Source organism: Carassius carassius, chromosome 16 (assembly GCF_963082965.1).
Source record: "Carassius carassius chromosome 16, fCarCar2.1, whole genome shotgun sequence".
In the NCBI taxonomy this organism is placed as follows: Eukaryota; Metazoa; Chordata; class Actinopteri; order Cypriniformes; family Cyprinidae; genus Carassius; species Carassius carassius.
In genome coordinates this window covers 20,594,289-20,618,011 of record NC_081770.1, presented here as the reverse complement: position 1 = coordinate 20,618,011, position 23,723 = coordinate 20,594,289, and the positions used below count along the sequence as shown (strand labels likewise).

The following is a 23,723-nucleotide window of genomic DNA, read 5'->3' as shown; positions in this document are numbered from 1 at the left end:
GTGGTAAGACTTCACAGCAATGCGGACAGACCCTTCATTCTGTCTTAGGTCATGTGCGCCAACCACAGCTGTTAGTTTCTCATTTCTATATAAGAAAGTCTTATTAGTATAATGGACAATGCCATCATTATACAAGTCTTTTAAATATGATATTATGATTTTAAATCATAAGTGCATTTCAGACTAAACTGAAGTCTTACTTCCAGCAATGTGCAGCAGTCATAACAAATCTATCAGAAATTAGGAATCCACCACAGATATGTCGCCAGTTCTTCTGAAGAGAAACCATGAAAGGTCTGGAGTGGGGTTTTGCTTCTTTGCCGTTCACTATACCAACATCCATATGAGCTGAAAGAGAGAGACTGTTGTCAGTCAGCTTTTTCAGCTGATAACAGTTAATATAATATGCTGTTATATAGTCAGTCTCACCAGTGAAGGTCATGTGTGGCAGCAGAGAGGCCAGCAGGAGCAGAGAGATGATGATCATGATGAAGACAATCAGTAGGCTCTTACTGACGAACACTAAATAAATATAAGAATGGGTGGAGACAATGAGCTGCCTGTAAGCCTTTTTTTCTCAGCTTGTGGTGTCAGTAACACTGATAGGAAGAATATATTATTTGTGTTAGTTGTCATCTGCATCAACTTTTATATGAAACCACAAAATAAAAGAAATGCATGTATGTAGCTTTTGCTGTTATTTGAAAATGGCTTTTTAATTATATGTTTAGTTTGTAAATTAATTTAATTAGATTTTTTGTGATTAAACTTATGCTATTGATTAAGCTCAACTTGAACCCAAACATGCAATATTAATTTAATTATAATTCATATCAATGAAAAACCTCTAATGGTGAATTGAGGGAATTTCAGTGGTGACAAACTTGTTCCAAATAACATTCAGTTCTTCTGCTTTGATAGATAATGAAATCATTTGGCATGAAATTTATTAGAAAAATTTATCTTGCACCTCAGATATGTAGACTTCAGAGGTGAGGAAAAAAAATCATAAACCTCTTCCAAATTTAGTAGAAAATCTGTGATCAACAATTTTAAATGAGGACAAAAGATATCCACACAAAAATACTTGAATATTGATACTCATGGACTACAGAAAACCTTCTACCTCCTACTGTCACCTATGTGTCTGGATCTCTATTTGCAGACTTTGAAAAAACAAACAAACAAAAACCTTCCATAGAGTTTGACGAACATTAAGATGTAAACAGTTATTTTATTTTATTTTATTTTATTTTTTTAATAAGTTCAGTGGGGTATAGTACGACGCGTGCCGATTTATATATATATATATATATATATATATATATATATATATATATGCATTCTTGGGTCTGGCATATCACATCTTTCTCTTCACAATACCCCATAGGTTTTCTATGGGGTTAAGGTCAGGCGAGTTTGCTGGCCAATTAAGAACAGGGATACCATGGTCCTTAAACCAGGTACTGGTAGCTTTGGCACTGTGTGCAGGGGCCAAGTCCTGTTGGAAAATGAAATCTGCATCTCCATAAAGTTGGTCTGCAGCAGGAAGCATGAAGTGCTCTAAAACTTCCTGGTATACGGCTGCATTGACCTTGACCTCAGAAAACACAGTTGACCAATACCAGCAGATGACATGGCACCCCACACCATCACTGACAGTGGAGACTTTACACTGGACCTTAAGCAGTGTGGATTGTGTGCCTCTCCTCTCTTCCTCCAGACTCTGGGACCCTAAATTTCCAAAGGAAATGCTAAATTTACTTTCATCAGAGAACATGACTTTGGACCACTCAGCAGCAGTCAAGTCTTTAGCCGCTTCTGACGGTGTCTGTGGTTCAAGAGTAGCTTGACACAAGGATTGCAACAGATGAAACCCATGTCTTGCATACGTCTGCACATAGTGGTTCTTGAAGCACTGACTCCAGCTGCAGTCCACTCTTTGTGAATCTCCCCCACATTTTTAAATGGGTTTTATTTCAAAATCCTCTCCAGTGTGTGGTTATTGCTATTGCTTGTAGATTTTTTCCACCACTGAGCATCCTCATTCACAAACCACTGTCCACGAGCTCGTAATCATGACTGTATGGTGATTCATAATACTGCACCTTTTAGAGTGGCCTTTTATTGTTGCAAGCCTAAGGGGGCTTTCACACTAGCAGTTTAGTGCAGAACGGGTCACGGTTCGCTTGAAAAATCATTTATGCGAACGCTGTCATTAGACCCTGGTGCACACAAGGGTACCAAACCCGAGACTACCTGGAGAAGGTCGTCTGAGTTCAGTTGCTCCCGAACTGTGGCGAGGTTCGCGTGAATGTTCAAGCAACACGAACTTGGGTGCGCACTTGTTCAGGAAGTAAAGTATCCTGCGCATGCGTAACTCTGTCGATATCAGTTTCCTCAACACACAAGAGAGCCGAGGTTGATTCCACACACTTCTAAAAGTCCAAATTAAATTCATTTAAATTAAATAATTAAAGGCCCGGTTTCATAGACGGGGCTTAGCCTAAACCAGGATTAGGCCATAGTTCAATTAGGACATAGTAATTTTTATAAACATTCCTTCGAAAAAAGTATTACTGGTGTGCATCTTAAGACAAAATAAAGGCACTGACATTTTTTAAGATCAGTCGGTGCAAGTTTCTTTTCGTTAAAACAGCTCAGATTTACATTTTAGTCTAGGACTAGGCTTAAGCCTTGTCTGTGAAACCGGGGGAAATTAATATGCTGTGCATAATAGCACCAAAATAAAAAAAATTACAACTATGCTCAGTCGCGTTGTGTTCTCCATGCGTTTTCTGTGTGCATTTGCGATGATGTTAGGTGACTCCAAATGCACCTGGGTTCGATACAACTACTGAGTGTGAAAACCAATGTTGCGGCGCCGGGAACAATTGTGCTCGGGCTCGGACCGCAGGAAACGAGCCCAGTGTCAAAGCCCTCTGAGACATCATGCTGTCTAATCAACATCTTGATATGCTACACCTGTGAGGTGGATGGATTATCTCGGCAAAGGAGAAGTGCTCGCTAACACAGATTTGTAAACAATATTTGAGAGAAATATGCCTTTTGTGCAAAAAGTCTTAGATCTTTAAGTTCAGCTCATGAAAAATGGGGGCAAAAACAAAAGTGTTGCGTTTATAATTTTTTTCAGTGTAATTTTGCAAGTTCCTGAAATGGGTCATACCATTGCTGTTACCAGAGCACTAGTAAATAGAAAACTTGGTTGATAGAAGGACGCAGTTATTGCATAGATCGAGCAAGAACAATGTAAATGTGTAAAATGCATGCATGCATTTCAGCTGAATGGTAAAAATCGCCTTTTTTAGAAGCAGTTAAACTAAATATACTAAGCTAAAATAACCTCAACATTAACAACAACACTGAAATAAGAGCACATGTATTTTATGTGCATCTGACTGATATAAACCATGATTTGAATGCCCAGTAGTGACCTCAATTGCCAGCTAAATGTGACAAAGCAGCGAAAAAGTCACTGGCGTTGTGAACGGAGCTCTACCAAAGACTATAGAATAACCAAGAATACCTATGTCAGTTGTATAGTTTTAAATTGGGAAAAATTCAACGCTCAATATTGCTGCTCAAATGAAATGAAAGAGCCAATCGCTTATCGGTAAAGTCAGCGTGCCACTACAGCTGCCATTAGAAGTCCTGGTTGCTATATCGGTTGTCGTTTGAAGTCCCAGTTGTCATCGCTCTGAGACATCTCTTAGGACTGTGCACTCACTGATTTAGTCTGAAAAATAAGCTTTTTATAATGCTTTTTGAGCAAAAGTAACATTTATGACAGTTTTTGTCAGATTTGGTGATTTTAAATATGAAATTTATTCCTAAGCTTAGTGAACGGTTTTGGAGAATTTGGAGTTTCCCCACACAAAGAGATAGGCGCTGCACTTGGATGCCCGAGAGGTGTTTCAAAGAGTGACATGACTTGTCTTAAAAATACTTTGATTTTACTTTTACCACGGATGTTTTGAGTGGTAGGGTCGGTGGAGAAAGTTTCTGTGAGTTAAATATGCGTAAACTGTAAATACTGTAGTGAAAGAGAAATGTGCCTTTACTGGTGGAAAGATATCCCCTTGGCATATTTTTATTGTGTGAGCCGTAAGATAAATTACCTGGCAGGAGGGCTACACGGGTTATAAAAAAATTATATGAATAATGCAGTTTTAATTGACATAACATTTATTACAGTATAGAAACTATTCTACCTTATGTTTGTATAAACCAATCATAAAATTGTCATAAGAAAAATACAGAAAAAAATATACATTATATGGAGTATGGAATTATTGGTTATCGTCTAGCAGTGTATTTGATATCTTAGCCAATTAAAAAACTGCAGAAGTTTGATTGATATACCTGTTTTTATTTTATTTTATTTTATTCTAATATTTTTTCAACAGACTGAACAATTTTTTACACACAGTTTTTAGAAATGTTTCCCCCTCATTCAAGTAGATATGAGCCATACAGGCATGACTAAAAATGAAAGAGCATAACCAAGATGGCAACTAAAGTGAACTAATGTGGAATGACTTTGGACATTTTTTTATATATTTTTGTGACAATGAGGGCACATTAACTGATTGACTGCCATTTGACACTTATATTCAAAGATTTACAGAAGAATTCAAGAAAAAACATTTGCCTTTTCAAATTTTTTTTTTTTGGTTAATTCACTTAATATTTCTTATGATTTGGTGAATCCATGGAAGATATGCTGAAATCTTAGTATACACATTAGGACGCTCAGGTGAATTACAGCCTTTAATGTACACAAAAGATGTCACACCAACTGCAGTGTTTCCACAAACCAAAGGACCTCCTGAATCTCCCTGTTAAGAAACAAAGGTCAGCACCTCAATAGAGAAACACGTTCATACATTACCATAAAGACTGTAAAAAAAAATATGTACATACCAAGCAGGATCCTCCATGACCATATGCACAGATCATCTGCGAGGCTTGGAAGTACTCGGATCCCCATTTACGTTGACACTCTTCGTGGTTGATTGTAGTCGTGTTTGCCTCCATTAGTTGACTGCTCAATGGGCCTTTTGTCCCCAGTCTTCCCCAGCCCGCAACACTACAGAGAGTATCTCCACTAACGTCTCCTTCCTTCGGTAATGATATCCTGTTAACACTGTTGTTTAGTTTGACCTTTTCCTGTAGCTGTAATTCAAAAACACAACCATTATTAAGAGATTTAATCATATTTTATGAGACTGAACTGAAGTTCATTATTCTGCTCTTTTTGAAGTTAGTACAGAAGCCTTGAAAGCCAATGTGTATGTTTTATTAATATTTACAATTGCCTCTTAAAAGGATACATGATTAGAAATTCAAACATAGTTATGTCAGGTTTTCTGCCACTATTTCCTGATCAGATATTATTCTGAACAACTAAATGTTTTACAGGTTGTTACCCTCAAAAGCATGATGTCATTCCAATGTGAACAGAATGGACAGTATTGATGTGGGATGTAGGACTTCACTTCGACACGGTATGAATCCTCACTCTTCCTGAAGTCATGAGCACCAACCACAACCGTCAGAATCTCTGGATATCTGTTAAAAGAGAAATGTGCATTTATGTAATCCAAAACATTGTCTTGTACTGCAGTCATTTGTTAGTTTTAACTCAACATTGCATTTTAGACTGAACAAAACTCTTTACCCTTTCCAGCAATGTGCAGCAGTCAAGACAAACTCATCAGAGATGAGGAATCCACCACAGACATGTTTCTTGTTAATCTGAAGAGAAACCATGTAAGGTCTGGAGTGGGGTTTTGCTTCTTTGCCATTCACTATACCCACATTCACACGAGCTGAGAGAGAGAGAGAGAGAAAGAGAGTGCTGTTAGTCAGCTTATTTGGTACAAACTAATTAAACATCATAATAAATGCTTTTATATAGTCAGTCTCACCAGTGAAGGTTAGGTGTGGCAGCAGAGATGCCAGGAGGAGCAGAGAGATGATGATCATGATGAAGACACTGAGCTCTTACTGACAAAGACTATATAAATGTGAGGATGGGTGGAGACATTGAGCTGCCTGTAAGCCTTTTTTCTCAGCTTGTGGTGTCAGTAACACTGATAGTAGGAAGATATTCTTTGTGTTACTTGTCATCTGCATGTGTGCATGTAGCTCTGTATGTAAGAATATGCATTATATATATATAATTTTCTTTTTCATTTTTTTTTTTTGTCTTGTGACTTTTGAAACGGTGAGTATTTTAACATCAACAGATAGAATCCTATTTATCTTGGCAAGTGGAAATAATTTTATTGTGATCAACATTATACATTATACTGTATATGTGAAGTTTTTGTGAAGTTTTAATGATCTGTAAAGTAGAAATGTTTTATTGAATACACCATTATTTATGTTTTGCTTAGTAGGCATAAGTTTTATCAACCGATCTCTTAATCGATGATGGTTTTCTGTTGCAAAAGCAGAGCAGTTTCATAATATTCATAACATGGATGTGGTAAACATTACTATCAAAGTACTGGAACTGTAGATGAGATAATGACCACAACTGTCCTTTAAACAAATTCATGAAAATTTTAAGAAATTAATAAGGCCGCAAAGTTTGTCAAAATGTTCCTAAGTGCAGTTAAGAAATTGTGAAATATTTTATGTTATGAATCATAGGCTAATAAGCACGCACCACATTAAAAATAAAAAAATTATCCGCATTCATCTGGATAATAACACTCGTTCCCTTATCTCAGTGAACTGAGATTATGTCAGTAACTGGATCACTCCCTTTCAAATGTACTCTCACGTTGTGTATGGGGTACACATCAAATCCCACCGTGCTATGAGCAGATGCAGAACGACCTGCCCTGGGAGCCAAATTTTGGTGCACTTAGTTAAGGGCCCCCAAGAAAGCTAACTAGCCATCAACATAACCATTTCCACCTACAGGGGCAAGTGGACAATTAAACATACAAAACCCATGCCTGCAAGGCCAGGTCATCCAAATTAAAAAATCTAGTCAATGTGAATGGTGACAGCCGCACAGATCTCACCAATAGAAATCCCACTGGATCACGCCCAGGAGGAGGCCATTACTTGGGTGGAGTGGGCCTTCAAAAGATAAAGCTATGGCAGTCACAGGCTAGAGTGCTCCAAATACACTCTCAAAGCCCTTACAGGGCAGAGAACATTAAGACACTGCCCACTGTCCATGACAGTAAGTCTTAACAGGGTGATAATCTTGGCTTTAAACAGTGTCTAGAGCACATTAGGGACATAGTCATGTCTAGGCTTGAGGACGACCTTACAGTCATTAGGCCTCAAGACAGGAAGCACTGACTGACAGTGTCTGAATGAAAAAACGCCTAGGACTGTTTGTAAATAAAGTTAATTATTGAATTGTTCTTTACACATTTGATTGAACATTAACCCATTTCTGTCAAGCAAAGTATTTTTGGGTCAAAAACTTTTCACTTTTGTTGTGTGAGGTAGGATTTTCAGTAATAAATGACAAAAATTTCATTTTCGTTTTGAAATTCTCTAGTTTATTGTACAATTTTTCACTCATACTTCCTTTATAAACATATTGCATGCATGCTTCTGGTAGCTTAGGGTCTTCTGAATCCATCGATACCAAATACATGGTGGTCCATCATCATTACATATGGTTTATAAGCCGAAATGTAAAAATAGAGAAAACGGACCAAAAAGGGCTTAGTCCCCTAAGGGTTAAAGAAATTTCTAGGAACAGACTCATATGAATGTGAGAGCATCCTTTTGCTCAATATGTTAAAAGTCCAATAAGAAAGCTGGAGATGGGTGACCTCTAGTGGTGAAATGTAGGGCATTGTAGAGATGACAAACCTGTTGCAAATAATATTTAGTTATTTTGCTTTTATAGATTATGATATTATGTGGCATTAAATTGAATAAATTATCTTGCATTTAACATATGTAATTTCTAAAAGACCATAAAACTTTTCCAACTTTCAAATTCAATAGGAATCTAATATAAGGTGATCATGAATTTCACGTGAGGGTGAAAGATTTCCTCACAGTTTCACTGCATAACCAAAAAACGAAAGCCGCTTGGTTTGAAAGTTACTTCTGTATAAGATGTGCTTCACACATCGCTACATTATAGGTAATAGACAATGGACATTTTTGCCTGAGAATTTTCACTGAAGTGACAGACCTTTAACAGCTCTAGCTTTTTTCATTTTCAGTGTCTCAAATAAATAAAAAAAATGCGAACAAACGGATTGCATTATGTTATAAAATATCAAACCAACTGGCTTTTTTTTTATTAAGCAGACCACAAACATACTTTATTATACAACGTAATTAAATAAAGAAGCTTGCTAAGCTGTTTACTGTTTAAAATAAAGACAAACACGTGACTTTCTTGTATTGAAATGTTAGCTCTATCATATTTTGATTTTACTTCATCTTTGCACTTCATACTAAACTGAATTCTTACTTTTTCCAACAATGTGCAGCATTCAAGACAACTCATCACAAATGACAAATCCACCACAGATATGTTTAAGTTCTTCTTCTGAAGAGAAACCAGGTAAGGTCTGGTGCAGAGGTGCCCAAATGTTTGCCTATGAAGGGCCAAATTAAAACTTGATTGAGGGTCATGGGTCAAAGGGAAATGTTGAATATACCAAACTGTATTACATTAAAGTTGCCATGGGTTCCCCTCATTTATTTCATAATATTTAAAAATAAATAAAACAGTGGTTACACTTTATTATAAGGTATCTTTGGTACAGTGTATTTATACATTTAGGTACTGAGTAATGCTAATTAACATGTATGTGTTATGGGTCAGGGTGAGGATTAGGGTTACTTGTCTGTAATTATGCATAATTAATTGTTATTATAATAGTAAGTACATGTAATAAGCTGTGTGTCAAAAAAAAGGACATTCATACACATACTATACACAATTCATACACATACTATAAATATGTAAATAAATACTGTAAATATGAACTATAATACTAATTTATATTAAAAAAAAACTAATAAAAATAAAATAGTTTTGCATATTGAATCTTCTTTATTTATTGAAGTATGCTATAAAATATTTTAGGTTTTCATTTTAACACAGAAAATTATAAGTTTTCTTGTTTTTTAACAATAAACAAAAATAAATAACAGAAATAATACAAAGTAACAAAACCAAAGGCATTACATTATTTCAGCATTAAAAAAAAAGTAATTAAATAATAATAAAAATAGCAAATATAATGGTATTTTAAGCTTTTATGATTCAAGAAACGCATTGTCAAGTGTGGTAGTGCAACAGGATTTTATTTCTTTCTTTTTGTAGATAATGAACATTTCTTTGTAATTCAGAAATGCTGTGCAGTGTAAGTCTTGAGCCAGGTGTATCCTCTGGCTCCATCAAGGAAACTGTTTTTAGAGTGTGTTTGCCTTTTCTTCTCTTCTAACATGGAATGTTAGTAGAGGATGTGCTTGTTGAGGGAGCATCATCTTCATCCAGAAACTCAAAAGAACTGTCACCAGCTACCTCTTTTTGGATGGGGTGATAATCCAGATCCTTCTATGTCAGGGTTCCTCAAATCTGGACCTCGAGATCTCTGAAGCGCTTTGGGCCTCCATGGTAAGATTTGAGGAAAGGGGCTCTATATCAGTGGTTCTCAAACCTCTCCATGAAGTACCCCCAGCACTAAACGTTTGTATGTTTCCCTACTGTATATCTGACACACACTCACTTGAGGTCTTGCAGTCTCCACTAATGAGTTGAATTAGGTGAGATAGATGAGGAAGACATAAAAAAATGTGCAGGGCTGGGGGTACTCCAGGACAGATCTGAGAACTTTATTGGGTCATCAACATAACTGAGATCAGCATCAGAGTCCTTGGTGGTTTTCTGGTACATGGGCCTGAAGTTCTTGTACCATAGAAACTGTTGAAATCCATCTAGTAATTGTAAAAGAAAAAACAGCAACAAACAAATAAATAATCTCTTACATTTTTAGTAATGTTAGTACGTCAGCATTTGTCATTTAATTAGTAATTGTCTCTGATAATTACGATTTCCACACATCAATTCTATGAATTCATTATATTTACTTCAAAAAATATCCAAAAGTGGCAAAAAAAAAAAACACAAATTTAAGAAATTATCTCAGTATTTTAATGGATAAATAACAAGAGATGTGTCAAATTCATAGCTATGAGTAATCAGAAGTTTATTTTTCTCAGAAAGTTGTACATTCTGACTCCAGAAATTGATGATCTGAAAACATTAGCACAGCTTTTCTACGTTTACCATAAAGACACAAATCAACCGTTTGGTTGAGCACGTTTTTGAAAAATTATTAAAATCATACTAAAGTTTTTCATGGCACCAAGTAGAAGGATTGTGACAAGTGCTGTTGATTGACACTCTGACATCTAGTGAATTTTTTTGGCATAACATACATCAACCAGATGGTAGAAATGGCTCAGTCAGCTTGAGTCAAGATAGGTACTCCTCATAATAAAATACAGTATACTGTCATAAAATGTGCTCAACCATTTGGTCGAGCAGGCAGTTTTAACCACGGTTTTCGGTTCTGTTCGGTTCTAATGGCTTGACTCATAAGAGTGTTTTTTATTATACTATGCTTAGGCCATAGGAACATTAAGAGTTTAAAAAAATAAACATTTATTGCAACACTCCTTTATTCCACTAGTTCCTAGTGTATTGTATAATATAAAATACATTTTTATTTTAAAATTAACAGTGACATCTCACAGCTGCTGGTAGCCCATATACAAACTGGAGAACATATAAATTCCTAAATTTTGAAAATGTGAAGTTAATAAACATAAATTGACCATTTAAAATAAACATACTTGTACTTCAGTAAACATAAATAAACCATCTTAATTAAACTTAACATGTCCTAATCCAATATGTACTGAACAGTTACAGTGAGGTAACTCACGGTTGCCCGTGAGGTCCAGCCATCTGTGGTCAGAGCAAGGCTCTGTGCTTTAGCCAGTTTGTACACAATACTGTTGCATGTCTTTTCATAGAGGTTGGGAATTATCTTGGTGCTGAAAAAAGTGCAAGATGGTAGTCTGTAACGCAGATCGAGTGTTTTTAAAAGATGACAAATGCCTGCATCTCCAATCACCGAAAACGCCTGCAAATCTTTTGCAATGAACACCCCCACTGCCTTTGTTATTTTTGTGTGTCTCTCTGAACCAGTTGGGTATGTATGCTGGAAGGATTCAGCGAGGGTCTGTTGTTTTTTGGAGGATTTTATTACTTGTGATATTGCTGGGTGATGGAGCCGCAGATGTGCAGTCATGTTGGAAGTGTTTCCATTTGAGTAGGCTACACGTGTAAAACAATGCTTGCAGACAGTAATTTTTTTGTTTACCGTTTCTTCTTCCTTGGCATTATACGGCAAAAGCGAAATGTCTCCACACAACAGATTTGAAAGACGCTGGTGCTTCCTCAAACTGTAGCCTCACTTTGCCGCTCACCATATTAAAGTGTGGAATGATGGTTCAGCGCCCCCTAACTTTAGAGCATATGAATTGAATATTTACCTGCGGGGAGGAGTTTCCTCATCTCAGCTCATAGACTTACAGGCACACACAAACAGTCAATTCGGAGAGAAATAAAACGCACATAAATTACTTAAACGTAAAACCGAACGTTTACACAAGCACGTATTGAACCATGGATGTCGTACCGAGCGCTTCAATATTACATTGAGAATTGTGGCATCCCTAATATACACTGTATATTACCCTAGACTAAATGGTAATATATTAAATTTTCCATAAAAATATGAAGCAGCACAACTGCCTTCAAAATTGATAAAAATCTAAAATATTTATTGAGCGGAAAATCAGCATATTAGAATGATTTCTAAAGGACAAATAGAAAAAGTACGAATAAGCGAAAAGACCTAAAAAATTGTACCAAACAATGATATGACGCGATGAAATATCAACCAGAAAAGAGTGAGAGGCGTGCACTCTTTTTAATACAGCACACATGTCAGCAGTGTGGAAACATTAAAATTGTCAAAAACGTAAAAAACATTACAAGCAACGACAACGAGAGACTGTTTAGTACTGCATCATGTGTCTTCGACGAGAAGAGGAAAAGGAAACAGATGGTGACAAAGAGGTAACTCAAGGACTGCAGCATTAAACTAGTCTTTAACTACTGTTTTCCGTTTTAAATGTTGTTTTTAAGTTTAAATTTGCAATGTAGTATTCTCACAAGAGATTTTCACTTTAGGTTGTAAATATGTTTCTAAGTAAAAGTCTGTCATCTGCTTAATTTTGTGGTGGGACAAGCAAAAATGACCATCTGTTTGAGCAGGAGAAAGAAAATTTAACAGGATATAGCACAAAACGTTGTTTTTAACCTGGTGCAATCTATTATTTTAATTGATTTGTATTACTATAAATGTATTGATCTTCTTTTGAAAATATTTGGTGCTGCTGTATTGATACTCAGTGTGCAATTGTTGAAGACAAATTAATTTACACCTTATTGAATTGTATTGAGTTTCAACTTGTTACTTGAGGCTATGCAATTGGAAATGGGTGATTTTTTTTGTAAATGAAAGCTTTTGTAAATCCAAACACTCTCTCTCTCTCTCTCTGGTGCATGGTGCCAGTGAGTGGGCGGAGTTGGACGTGTTTGGAGTGAGAACATTTCCTGCAAGCTGAGTGAGTTTTTTTTTCCTCTCTTTTCTAACCTTTTCTTATAATCTGGAAGAGCTGCTGGTGCTTGTTTTGGGGGTTTGCTACAGTTGACAACAGTGGCGGATCTAGAGATTTTTTCCTAGGGTGGCAAAGGGGTGGCATGATGTGTCAGGAGGGGGGCCATGGACATTATTCATAATTTAAAGTGCTAAGGTTTTTATTGAATGCATGTTGTTCTCTACGATACACGCAAAGAGCTAGACTAACGTTGCGGATTTAAATAATGTAACAATGCGACTTGGTGTCAAACTTACCTCTAAACTCACTGCTAACTGCTTCTCTTCAACCTCTCTTCTCCGAGACACTGCGTACTGCAGACAAATGCACTGTGTAGCCTGCTCAGGCTGCCCTGCTGCCACTGACTGGTGAAATTTTGCTGGTGTCGCTGCCATGCTGGTGATGGGTGAAACCATTGTGACTGTGAGGGGGAGGGGAATCTAAATCGGCGATTTCTGTTTGAGAGGAGTTTGGTGCGGGTCTTCTTGTCCTTCAACGTGTAGGCTATAAACATTAAATATACTTAAAAAATATTATCATATTTATAAATGGGGTGGCAACAGGGAATGAGAAGAATGAGCAGCGCAATTATTTTGTTCCTAGATGACATGAACAAAGTTAATGAGACCATTACATGATGCTTGTGGTAACGTTAGTTTGACATTCATTAATCATTCGGTTTCAGACCGATTAACTCTTTGCCCCTGTTATATTTTGAGAATTTTTTTTTCATAGAAATTAACCTTAAAAATTCATTAATTTGACTATGATAATACTCTTAATAAAATGTAAAAAAAAAAAAACACCTCTGTTATTGCACAAGGCTCGATTTTTGGAATTAGCATTTTATGTGTTTTATAGCCTAATAATTTTACAGCTTTTTTTCTGTATTATTTTTCTATTTTATATATTTGATATGCTTAATATACTGTACTCACCTTAATTCTTTGAACTCTACCATTAAAGTGCTCAAAACACCACATGCTAGTGTTGCATGCTGGTCAAGTGTGTAAATGCAATAAAATGTCAGGCTAAAACATGCATTAAGTCAGCTTATAAAACCCATTTGCAAATGTTTTATTGAAAGTATAATACATTAAATGCAATAAAAATAAGAAAATACCATTAAATATGAAGTGTCTGTCTAATATGTGGTTCTTAAAATATTGTTAAAATATTTTTCATTTGCGGGGCTTGTTTTCTTTGTTTTATGGAGAGCTTGTATTAGAGCAGTGGTTCCCAACCTTTTTAGGACTGTACCCCCAAAACACTTTATCCTTCCTGAAGTACCCCCACAAGCGCATGTGATCGGTGTGATTTTTAGATTTGGTGTAAATTTTAGGTTTGCACAGTGTAACATCTAATTTAACTGTAAATAATAATATTTCTACTTCCTATAATAACTATAATACTTGTCTTCGTTCAATATTTGTATGACTTTTATTTTCACATCTTCACATGTCCAGACAAATTATACAAAAACAAAGATCACATTTTATATACATAGTAGCAGCCTACTCTAAATATGTTTAGACCTGTGTATGACACAAAAGGACTCACCAATTAATGAAAAACTTGACCCTGTCTCTCACTCATAAGCTTGGTCAGTCTTGAGGGCAGTGTGGCAACAGCAGCTATCAGGCTTTTCTCCAAGTTGAGTCTGTTCCTGGGCTTGGACTTGATTACGGCCATGGATGAAAATGTCACTTCACATAAATATGTAGATCCAAATGGCAGGAGTTCATTCAGTGCATGTTTCCCCAAATCAGGATATTCCTTCTCCACATCACACCAGAACTGTGACAGGTTTGTTTCTGAGTACCTCATCTTCAGTCCACGGTCTGAGGACACATCCAGCTGATTTTCCTGTAGTCTGGTTGGAATGTTGTTATCCGTACTTTCAGTCATGAAAGGATTACGGACCCAGTCAAGTTTGGCAGACTTGCTTTCAATATCAGGGAAGTAGTGGTTGAGCTCACTGTTGAGTCTGGATAAATGTGTGCTTACTAGTTGCACTATAGGAGCTCTGTCAGCATCACCTGCAGAAAGGTAGCTGTTGAGCTGCTGGAAACAACTTGTGTCCCCATCTTCACATTTACTTTCCCACAGTTTGATCTTCTCCATGAATCTCCACACTTTATCATACATGTTTAGGATGTGTGTGTCTTTACCCTGCAAAGTTAAATTCAGGTTGTTCAGTTTGCTAAAAAAATCTGCGAGATATGCAAGGCGGGCTACCCAGTCTGTGTTCTCCAACATAACAACAAGGGGATGTGAGTGTTCTGCCAGAAAAGCGCTTACTTCGTTGCACAGCTCCAAAAGTCTCTGTAGTGCTTTCCCTTTTGATAACCAATGTACTTCGGTGTGAAGAAGTAGCTGTTGGTGCTCAGCGCCACTGTCATGACAGAGGCTTTTTAAACAGTCTGTGATTCAGAGGCCGCAGTTCGAGTTTATCCGCGATCACTTTCACTGCGTCATTCAAAACTTCATGTAACTCGGGACTCATTCTCTAACTGGCCAGTGCCTCTCTGTGGATGATGCAGTGATTCCACTGAATGTCGGGGTTTACTTTCTTAATCTGCGCTATTAATCCTTTCACCCTCCCAGTCGTTGATGCAGCACCATCCGTGCACACATGAATACAGGACTTCCAATCCAGATTGTGCTCTGAGAAAAATGTGTCGATAACGTGAAACACATCTTTACCGGTAGTGCTCCCTGTTAGCTTCGTGCAGAATAGAATGTGCTCATTAATTTCAGAAATGTCTCTGTATCGCACAAACGCAATAAGCTGAGCTTCCCCGCTAACATCTGTTGATTCGTCCAACTGCAGCGCGAATGAACCAGACAGTTTTAACTATTCCACTACTTGATCGACAATATCAACGGCCATGTCATCAATCCTCCAGCACACTGTGTTATTGGACAATGGTACCGTTTTCAGTGCATCAGCTGCTTTCTTATCAATCATTGTTTCTGCAAGAATTACAGCAGCAGGCAAAATTAGCTCCTCAGCAACAGTAAATGGCTTTTTGGATTTAGCCACAAGTAGCGACACAGCATATGAAGCCTCCAATGCTTTGGTTGACACTGCAGTCGCTTTTTTTAATTTTTCTTGACTTCCCTTAAATTCCGATAGTTTTCTTTGAAAAAACTCTGCTGTCTTACCGACACAGGAAATATGCTTGGTATTTAGGTGTCGTTGTAAATGGGCTGGTTGACATGCCCAAGACTGTGATAAAAGGTAAAAAAATTTCCAGTCCACAATCACTTTTTATATTGAAAATATGTAATTTTGTGTGGGTTTTTTTCCAAAATCAGTGACATCATTTATGAACTTGGTAATTAAAGAGTTAAAATCTTGGAATTTTTTAAAACATTTGGTAGTTTTGATCAGGACTGAGGTTGATTAATAGATTTATGCAAAAGAAATTGAAAAGAAATATTTATCTGATACATTTTTACAGCAGTTTAATTTAGTGGATGTCTTCATCCACGAACATAACGAAAGGGTAGTGAATTTGCCCACAGTGTACCGCTGAGTTTTTGAAAAATTTCAAAATAAGATTCGTCACCAAAAATCATTCCATTAGCTCAAACACAGAGAAAGTTGTGGCCAAAATCAGACTCAACTTTACCCTCTAGTGGACGAAAACATCCCCAACAACGCACTCTGAACCAGTTTCAAAACAATTGATACACAAAACTCCTAAAGGATACTGCGTAATTTGCCCCCTTACTAAACATTTAAAGAATTTAGGGGAAGCATTTCAATAATCCTGTGAGTGCACTTAAAGAATGCAGAATTTTAATGGAATCACATCTAATTTAATTGTGAATCACAACGAATTGAATCATTCTGAATTTGCAAAAATCATTCTTGAAACAAATTGAATCATGAATCTAATCGATTTGCAGTTTTACCAAAGATTCACAGCCCTACAAAACACAAATTGTGTTATCAACATGCTGAAAAACAATTCAAAGTAAGAAATGTTGCACTGCCAGCACATTATGCCTTAATTAACATCTATAAAAATGTTTATTGTTAATCACTGATTATTGTTCATGGACTACTGAAGATATACCATTCATGGGTTTTTCCTGCCCAAAACTGTAAACATGGAGCATAGCAGGCACCATCAAAACAGATTTGTCAACATCTTTCCATGTCAACCAATAGCAAGAGTTTGGGGTGTGACTAATAGTAGGCTGATCTAGGGGGGTTTAGCCAGCTGATGCATGGCATGGGAAAATAATGCAAATGAAATTTGAAGACAATGCATAAACAGACAATGGGGTAAAACAAATTGGTGCTTTAACAAGATTGAGCTTCAGTCTTGACTGTGATCAGTTGCCAAAAGGGAAGCTGAACTCACCTTCAAGTCCTACTGTAGATGAAATGGTAAGACCCCTACAACTCAACCCTCTTGTGTGGCTTGAACAACTGGCCAGGGGTGCGTTTCCCAAAACCATAGTTGCTAACTAAGTTAATAACTTTGTTGGTTGCAATGCAATTTCCCATTGCCAACCAACTAAGTTGCTAACAGTTTAGCAACTATGGTTTTGGGAAACGCACCCCAGGACTAGTTTATGTGTTCTTCTGATGATGATGTTTTGACTGGGTTGGGTGAAGGACTGCACAAGAGCTGAGTGAGCAGATGAAGGGGCCTCTGCAACACTTCCTTCCAGCATAGGAGGCAACTTAGTTTCATTCCTGTCCAATGCTTGTACAGAGGTTGATTCTGACTCTGCTAGCTGCACTCTCTTGCATCTATATAAAGATCCACCCACATTCACAAGAGTGTGGTATCACTTTCTGAAGACGAGTGCTGACCCTCAAGAGTGCAGGGTTTTCACCTGGGTTCAGCGCTGACAGATCATGAGCTAACTTACCTGTCATAATACGATTTCACCAACTGCTTGTGGTAGCTAAGCCGCTCCACATCCCCAGTCACTAAAAGCAATCTTAGGAATTTCAATGGCCAACCCCATTTAACTTAGGATGTCTTAGTGATGAAGTTAAAATTTGCTCAAATTCACCTAAACATGGCACCAAACTGAGGGCCATTATCTGTGATTACCCTATCTAAAAATTGGAGATTTGGAAAATAGTCATTTTGCAGATGACTGAGTCCATGCTGATAATCTGCCATGGCCAGCAGTGGATGTCATGAGATAGCATTATTTCCTTCTGTTGATTGTGTGCGAATTCATTGCAAGTCAACAGTTACTCAAAAAAAAGTGTTTGATTTCTGCTTGCAAACCAGACCAATACGTGTCACAACTTTGACGATAACATGCATCACCTTCTACACGGCTTGAATGTATGCATTTGAGCATCTCTGCACATAGCAACTTTGTGATAATAACTTTCTGGCCCTGACACCAAAAGCTATTTAAAGGGGTGTTTTTTTTTTCTATGCTAGATTATGTTTATGGGGTGCAGTCTAACATGTTAATGCTTAGTTTAAAAAATAAATAAATAAAAGCATTCTTTTTTAAATAATTTTCCTATCCGATGACTTCCTGTTTTTATGGAGCCCCTCCATTAGAAATATGCAATGGGCTTAGATTGGTTAGCTGACCACCTAGTGTGTCTAAACATCACACCCTTCAGCTCAGGGGCATGTATTCCGGTTTACTCCAGTAAACAATGTGGTCATCAATATTGCTTATCAGTTTGAGCCTGATTGAGACCCAGAGATAAATAATGAAGTGGATTGCTCAGAACCATTGTTGCTTTCGTCAACGCAAATTATAACTAAATGTCGTCATCAACGAACCTTTATCATGTGACGAATATGAGACGAGTAAATGCTGGTCATGTGACGATGACTATAATTAAATGTATAATAGTTGTTGAATAAAAACGAGACTAAATGTGGTTTACAAAATAAAAACTATGCTAAAATTTTTCATTTTCAATTACCAAAACGAGACAAAACAAAATTTTACAACGCTATTTCGTCTCGTTTAGTCACGTAATTATTATTATTTAGCAGTATTTCTGTTTCCTGTGTCTCACTTCAGGGGCTGCATCAGGTCACACTGCACAGATGCGACTGACGTGACTTCTTCAAGCCCCACTCAGTGCATTTTTTAGAAGACAACAACAAACAAAGTTAAGCAGGATTTACAAACCCGGGAAATAACTCTATGTAGTCCCTACAAGCCATTTTTTAAGCAGTAAACTGCCATAATTTTAAAGACAATATCACCATTTGCATTGAACTTTCAGCATCATAATTTAGCAAAAAAAAGTAAGCTCAAACAGCAAAATTACACACTAACTAACGATAATAAAGTGAAGTCGCAATCAACCACCCCTTGAATCTCAATAAGGCCAGAATTCATGGATGTGTGCATTTTTTTTTCTCATCAGGCCTACAAGGACAGTGGTTTTAAGGGCCTGTAGGTGCATACTTTTCAATATGTACCCCGATTTTCTCCAGCCACTGATCCATCACAGTAACGTATACCTTGTTGATGAGTTGTACATGGCTTTCTGCAGATGGCATTTGGCATGTTGCTGGTAAACTAGTTCTGTGTCTGTACAATCAGCAGCTGCCCTACAGAAGAACATGTCACTGATGAAAATTTTATGCCCCAGCTATAAGCTGTAGACAGCCTTGAGGTGGTAGTGTAGAAGTTTTGCTGAATATAGAAATCAAGGATTTGTGGTCAGTCTCTGCTGAAATCTTTGGCAAATGAAGACAATACTAAGACCATCTTTCTATATTGGAGCGCAGTTTTTTCAGTGGGAGTCAGAGCTCTTGAAGTGAAGACAACAGGCTGTCCTTCTGGCATAAAACAGCACCAAAGACTACTTTGGCTAGTGTTACTTTGTACTGTGAAAGGCTTAGTAAAATCTAATAACACAACACAGGAATTGATGTGGCCAAGGATTGAAGCTTGCCTACTGCAGTCCCATGTTTGGGCAGAAAAAAAAAGCAAACCTGTTGCAGACCCTACACTGTACACATTTTGCATTCATAGGGTTGGGCATGTCCATGATAGCCCTTTCTTTCTCTGGGTTGGGCTTTGTGCCAGTGAATGAAAGAATATGACCATGGAAGTGTACTTCAGTGACCTTTAATTGCAATTATTTTAATATAAGTTGTGGCTTGACCTCTCTGCAATACTCTAACAGGGCCTGAAGTTTGAAATCATGATCATTCTTAACTTGCTGGTCCATGTCACCACATCCAACAACAAAAATATCATCTGCAACGTGCTCAATTCGCTTTAGACTGTTTCTGTTAATACATCTTTAACAACCATTTACTACTCCACAGTGTCCAGAAAGTGGTCATGAAGCTGCTTTCCTGGTCCAGCTTGCACTGTAAGAAGGCATGTTTGGCATCTCCCAGGGTCAAAATCCAAAAAGTTGGCATTATATAGTGAGAGCATTTCATTGCTTTGTTCAGGAACTCAGGAACTCTTATGTACACTGTGCTTCAAAGAAACCTCACAGAAACATTCTGGGGACACCCAATACCAATGTTACATAGTGTAAAAAGGTGCATAATAGGTGCTCTTAACTTATTGGGAGAAAACGTCTCAGGTTACGTATGTAACCATGGTTCCCTGAGAATAGGGAATGAAATGCTGTATCCTCTAGAGGGCGCTTTGGGAATGCTGTCAGCGTGACCAGTGTTGAAGCATGAATAAAATAACGACAATGAACTTGACATTGGCAGGCAGAAGCCTATGATGTAAGCAAATGAGTGACTGCGGATATAAAAGGGCACCTGTAAAACACATCATCCTCTTTTTTTTGTCTGAGGAGACACTGGCATGATACCGAAGCATGGCACAGAGACACAGCGTCTGGTTCCCTATCCTCAGGGAAACATGATTACATGCATAACCTGAGACATTCCCTTTCGAAAGGGAACTCCACGCTGCGTCCTCTAGAGGGCACTTTTGGAACGGTATACCAACGCCGCCATGCTGAGGGATAAGTGCCTAGGTAACCTTGTCCCCAAGTCAGGACTTGAGGAACAGCTTCCCTACCAGTGAAACCGCTAGGCTTTATGGCAGGCTAAAGTTCCAAAAATCATAGACTAACTTACCCACCAAAGTCTGGAGCTCTAAGAGTGGAGGTCTCAGCATAATGACTCTAAACTGAGAGGAGACCTAGCTACACTCAACGCCAGAGGAGTTATCAAGGCTCAAAAAGAGCCTACACTCCTTATACTGAGGCTTCAGCAGAATGACTCTCTAAAATGAGAGGAAACCTAACAACAGTTAACCCTGGCAGGGGAGCTCTTAAGAGTGGAGGTCTCTGCATAACGACTCTCTAAAGTGAGAGGAGACCTGGCTACACTCAGCGCCAGAGGCAGTAAGCGAGGTTCAAAGAAAAAGCCTACAAACTCAATCACTACCCATGACGGAGCTCTGAGAGCGAAGGCTTCAGCAGAAGGACTCTCTTAAACGAGAGGAAGCCTAGCAATCAACCCTCTTAGAGAAGCTCTTAAGAGTGGAGGTCTCAGCAAAACGACTCCAGAACAAGAGGAGACCTAGCTACACTCAACGCCAGATGCAGGTAGTGAGGTTCAAAATAGAAGAGCCTACATTCCTCTTTCTGCCTAGGCGGGGCTCTGGGGAACGGAGGCTACAGAAGGATGACCCTCTTAACGAGAGGAAGCCTAACACTCAACCCTCTTAGTAAAGCTTTTAAGATTGGAGGCCTGATTGGAGCATGATGACTCTCTAGAACAAGAGGAGGCCTGACTACACTCAGCGCTTCCTTAACGGGGAGCCTAGCTCAAGCACCAAGTCGCAACATTGCCAAGACTCGAACCCACACCTTAGGGTTAGGAGTCAAACTCTCTAACCACTAGGCCACAACTTCCCCTCTCTTACTGCCTAGGCAGCTCTGGAGAGCTAAGGCTTCAGCAGAAAGTCTCTCTAGAATGAGAGGAAACCTAACAATGCTCAACCCTGGTAGGGGAGCTCTTAGGAGTTGAGGTCTCAACATAACGGCTCTCTAAACCAAGAGGAGACCTGTCTACACCCAGCACCAGAGGCAGTTAGCGAGGCTCAAAGAAAGAGCCTACAACCCATATCACTGCCCATGACGGAGGTCTGACGAGCGAGCTTCAGAAGGATAACTCTCATAAGCGAGAGGAAGCCTAGCACTCAGGCCTATTGGAGAAACTCTTAAGAGAGGAGGCCTCAAGATGACGACTCTCTACAGTGAGAGGAGGCCTGACAACACTCAGCACTAAAACAATTAGCGTGGCTCACAAAAAAGGAGCCTACAAACCAATAGTGCTGCCTAAGCAGAGCTATAATGAGTGGAGGCGTCAGCAGGCTTCAGCAACTCTCTTAAACAAGAGGAAGCCTAACAACACCTACCTGGTTGAGGAGCTCTTAAAAGAGTGGCAGTCTCAACAAAACAACTCTGTAAAACGAGAGGAGACCCAACTACTAAACGCTAGAAACAATTAGTGAAGCACTCAATAGAGCCTACATACTAATAGTTCTGTCTAAGCAGAGCTCACTGCCAACGACTCAGAAGCTAGAGTACTAAGCTAAGAGTACTAACCAGTTCATTGTCGTTAATTCATTCATGCTTCAACACCGGCCACACTGACAGCGTTCCCAAAGCGCCCTCTAGAGGACGCAGTGTGGAGTTCCCTTTCGAAAGGGAACCCGTAGTTGAAATCAGACATTGATCACCCCTGTATAGCCAAAATGGCATGATCCTTGTTTAATAACACCTCTGCAAATATTCGATTGTGAGATTCTATCAAAGCATTGAATCTTCGACTTCGACATCTTCTACAATTGTGCATTTTGTAAAACATTATTTTAATAATATTTTTTACAATGTTCAGCTCTGGTTCTTTGCCTGGTCATGTTCATGCTCTGGCTGTTACATGTGTGGTTTCATTCTGTCTATGGTTTCTGTTGTTATGGTTCCTGTTAATTAATTTAATAGAGATCATCTGCATTTAGATCCTCTCACCTACATTTTCAAATTCCATATAGCGTAATATTAATAGACAATGGATGTTTTTGCCCATGAAATTTCACTGAAATGACCATCCCTTTACCAACTGTAGATGTTTTCACATTCAGGAACCTGTTAAAAAAATCACTTATTAATGTCCATGCATTAAGTAACAAAGTACCAAACCAAGAGTCTTTAATGCTTGCTTGCCTATTTAATTTATTTATGTATTTATTTGAGCACAAAAAAAACACTTTATTACACAAAAATAATTTTAAAGAGGCTTGCTAAATTTTCAGTTATAATATAGATATAGATATATATAGCTATAGTTTCCAAAAGAAAGAAAAAAATATGTTTGAACACTTTCTTATGTAGAAATGTCAGCCTAGTGTCATTACAAATGCTACTTTTTGTGATCGTCTGCATCTAATACAATGACATTCATTCAGTTTTAAACACTTCACTGCCAGAAAGTGTCCAAACACATTTTATGAATATTGTAGAAAGAAGAGCGTTCGTAAGTTTAGACATTTCACTTCAGATTCTATGCTGACAATCATGATTATCATTATCAAGAATTTCTTTGACTTCGATACTGTTGTGGCCGATTAAATTTTAGTTAGTTGAATCCTTATTACTACTGTTATTTTATATTACTACTGTTATTTTATAGGGCTGAAATTATAAGCACCACTTACAATTGATGTGTGACACATAGTTTGTTTATTGAACATTTAAACATTTAAATACTTAATTCTGTTTCATTGCAAAAATCACTCATCCTTTGCAATAACGGAGCAGATCCATGGAATATATGGTGAAATCTTTATATAAACTTCAGGTCGTTCAGGACTATTGCAGATTTTTGGGTCACCAAAGGAAGTGACACCGACTGCAGTGTCTCCACAAACCAAAGGACCTCCTCCATCCTCCTGTGAAGAAACAGATCAACTCATGACTGAAATGATACAGTACTTCTCACGAATGATGGTCT

The 23,723-nt window shown here is 37.9% G+C and overlaps 1 protein-coding gene across 6 annotated transcripts in view; it reads right to left on the bottom strand.

Annotated features, from left to right (window-relative positions):
• Positions 1–212: 212 nt before the first annotated feature.
• Positions 213–23,723, bottom strand: part of LOC132159856 (mast cell protease 4-like) — an 88,897-nt gene continuing 65,386 nt past the window's right edge. For 2 of the 6 annotated variants that reach the window (XM_059569487.1, XM_059569489.1), the window contains exons 2-5: positions 5,702–5,852; positions 5,451–5,592; positions 4,945–5,196; positions 4,569–4,859 (exon numbers count right to left, since the gene is read on the bottom strand). In XM_059569487.1, the coding sequence (XP_059425470.1) occupies positions 4,701–4,859; positions 4,945–5,196; positions 5,451–5,592; positions 5,702–5,852 (704 nt within the window). In that variant the 3' untranslated portion in view covers positions 4,569–4,700. Of the gene's footprint in view, positions 349–429; positions 523–4,568; positions 4,860–4,944; positions 5,197–5,450; positions 5,593–5,701; positions 5,853–5,951; positions 6,086–23,433; positions 23,662–23,723 lie in introns of those variants that run through there. The other 4 variants (XM_059569490.1, XM_059569491.1, XR_009437910.1 and 1 more) reach the window with 3 other exon arrangements.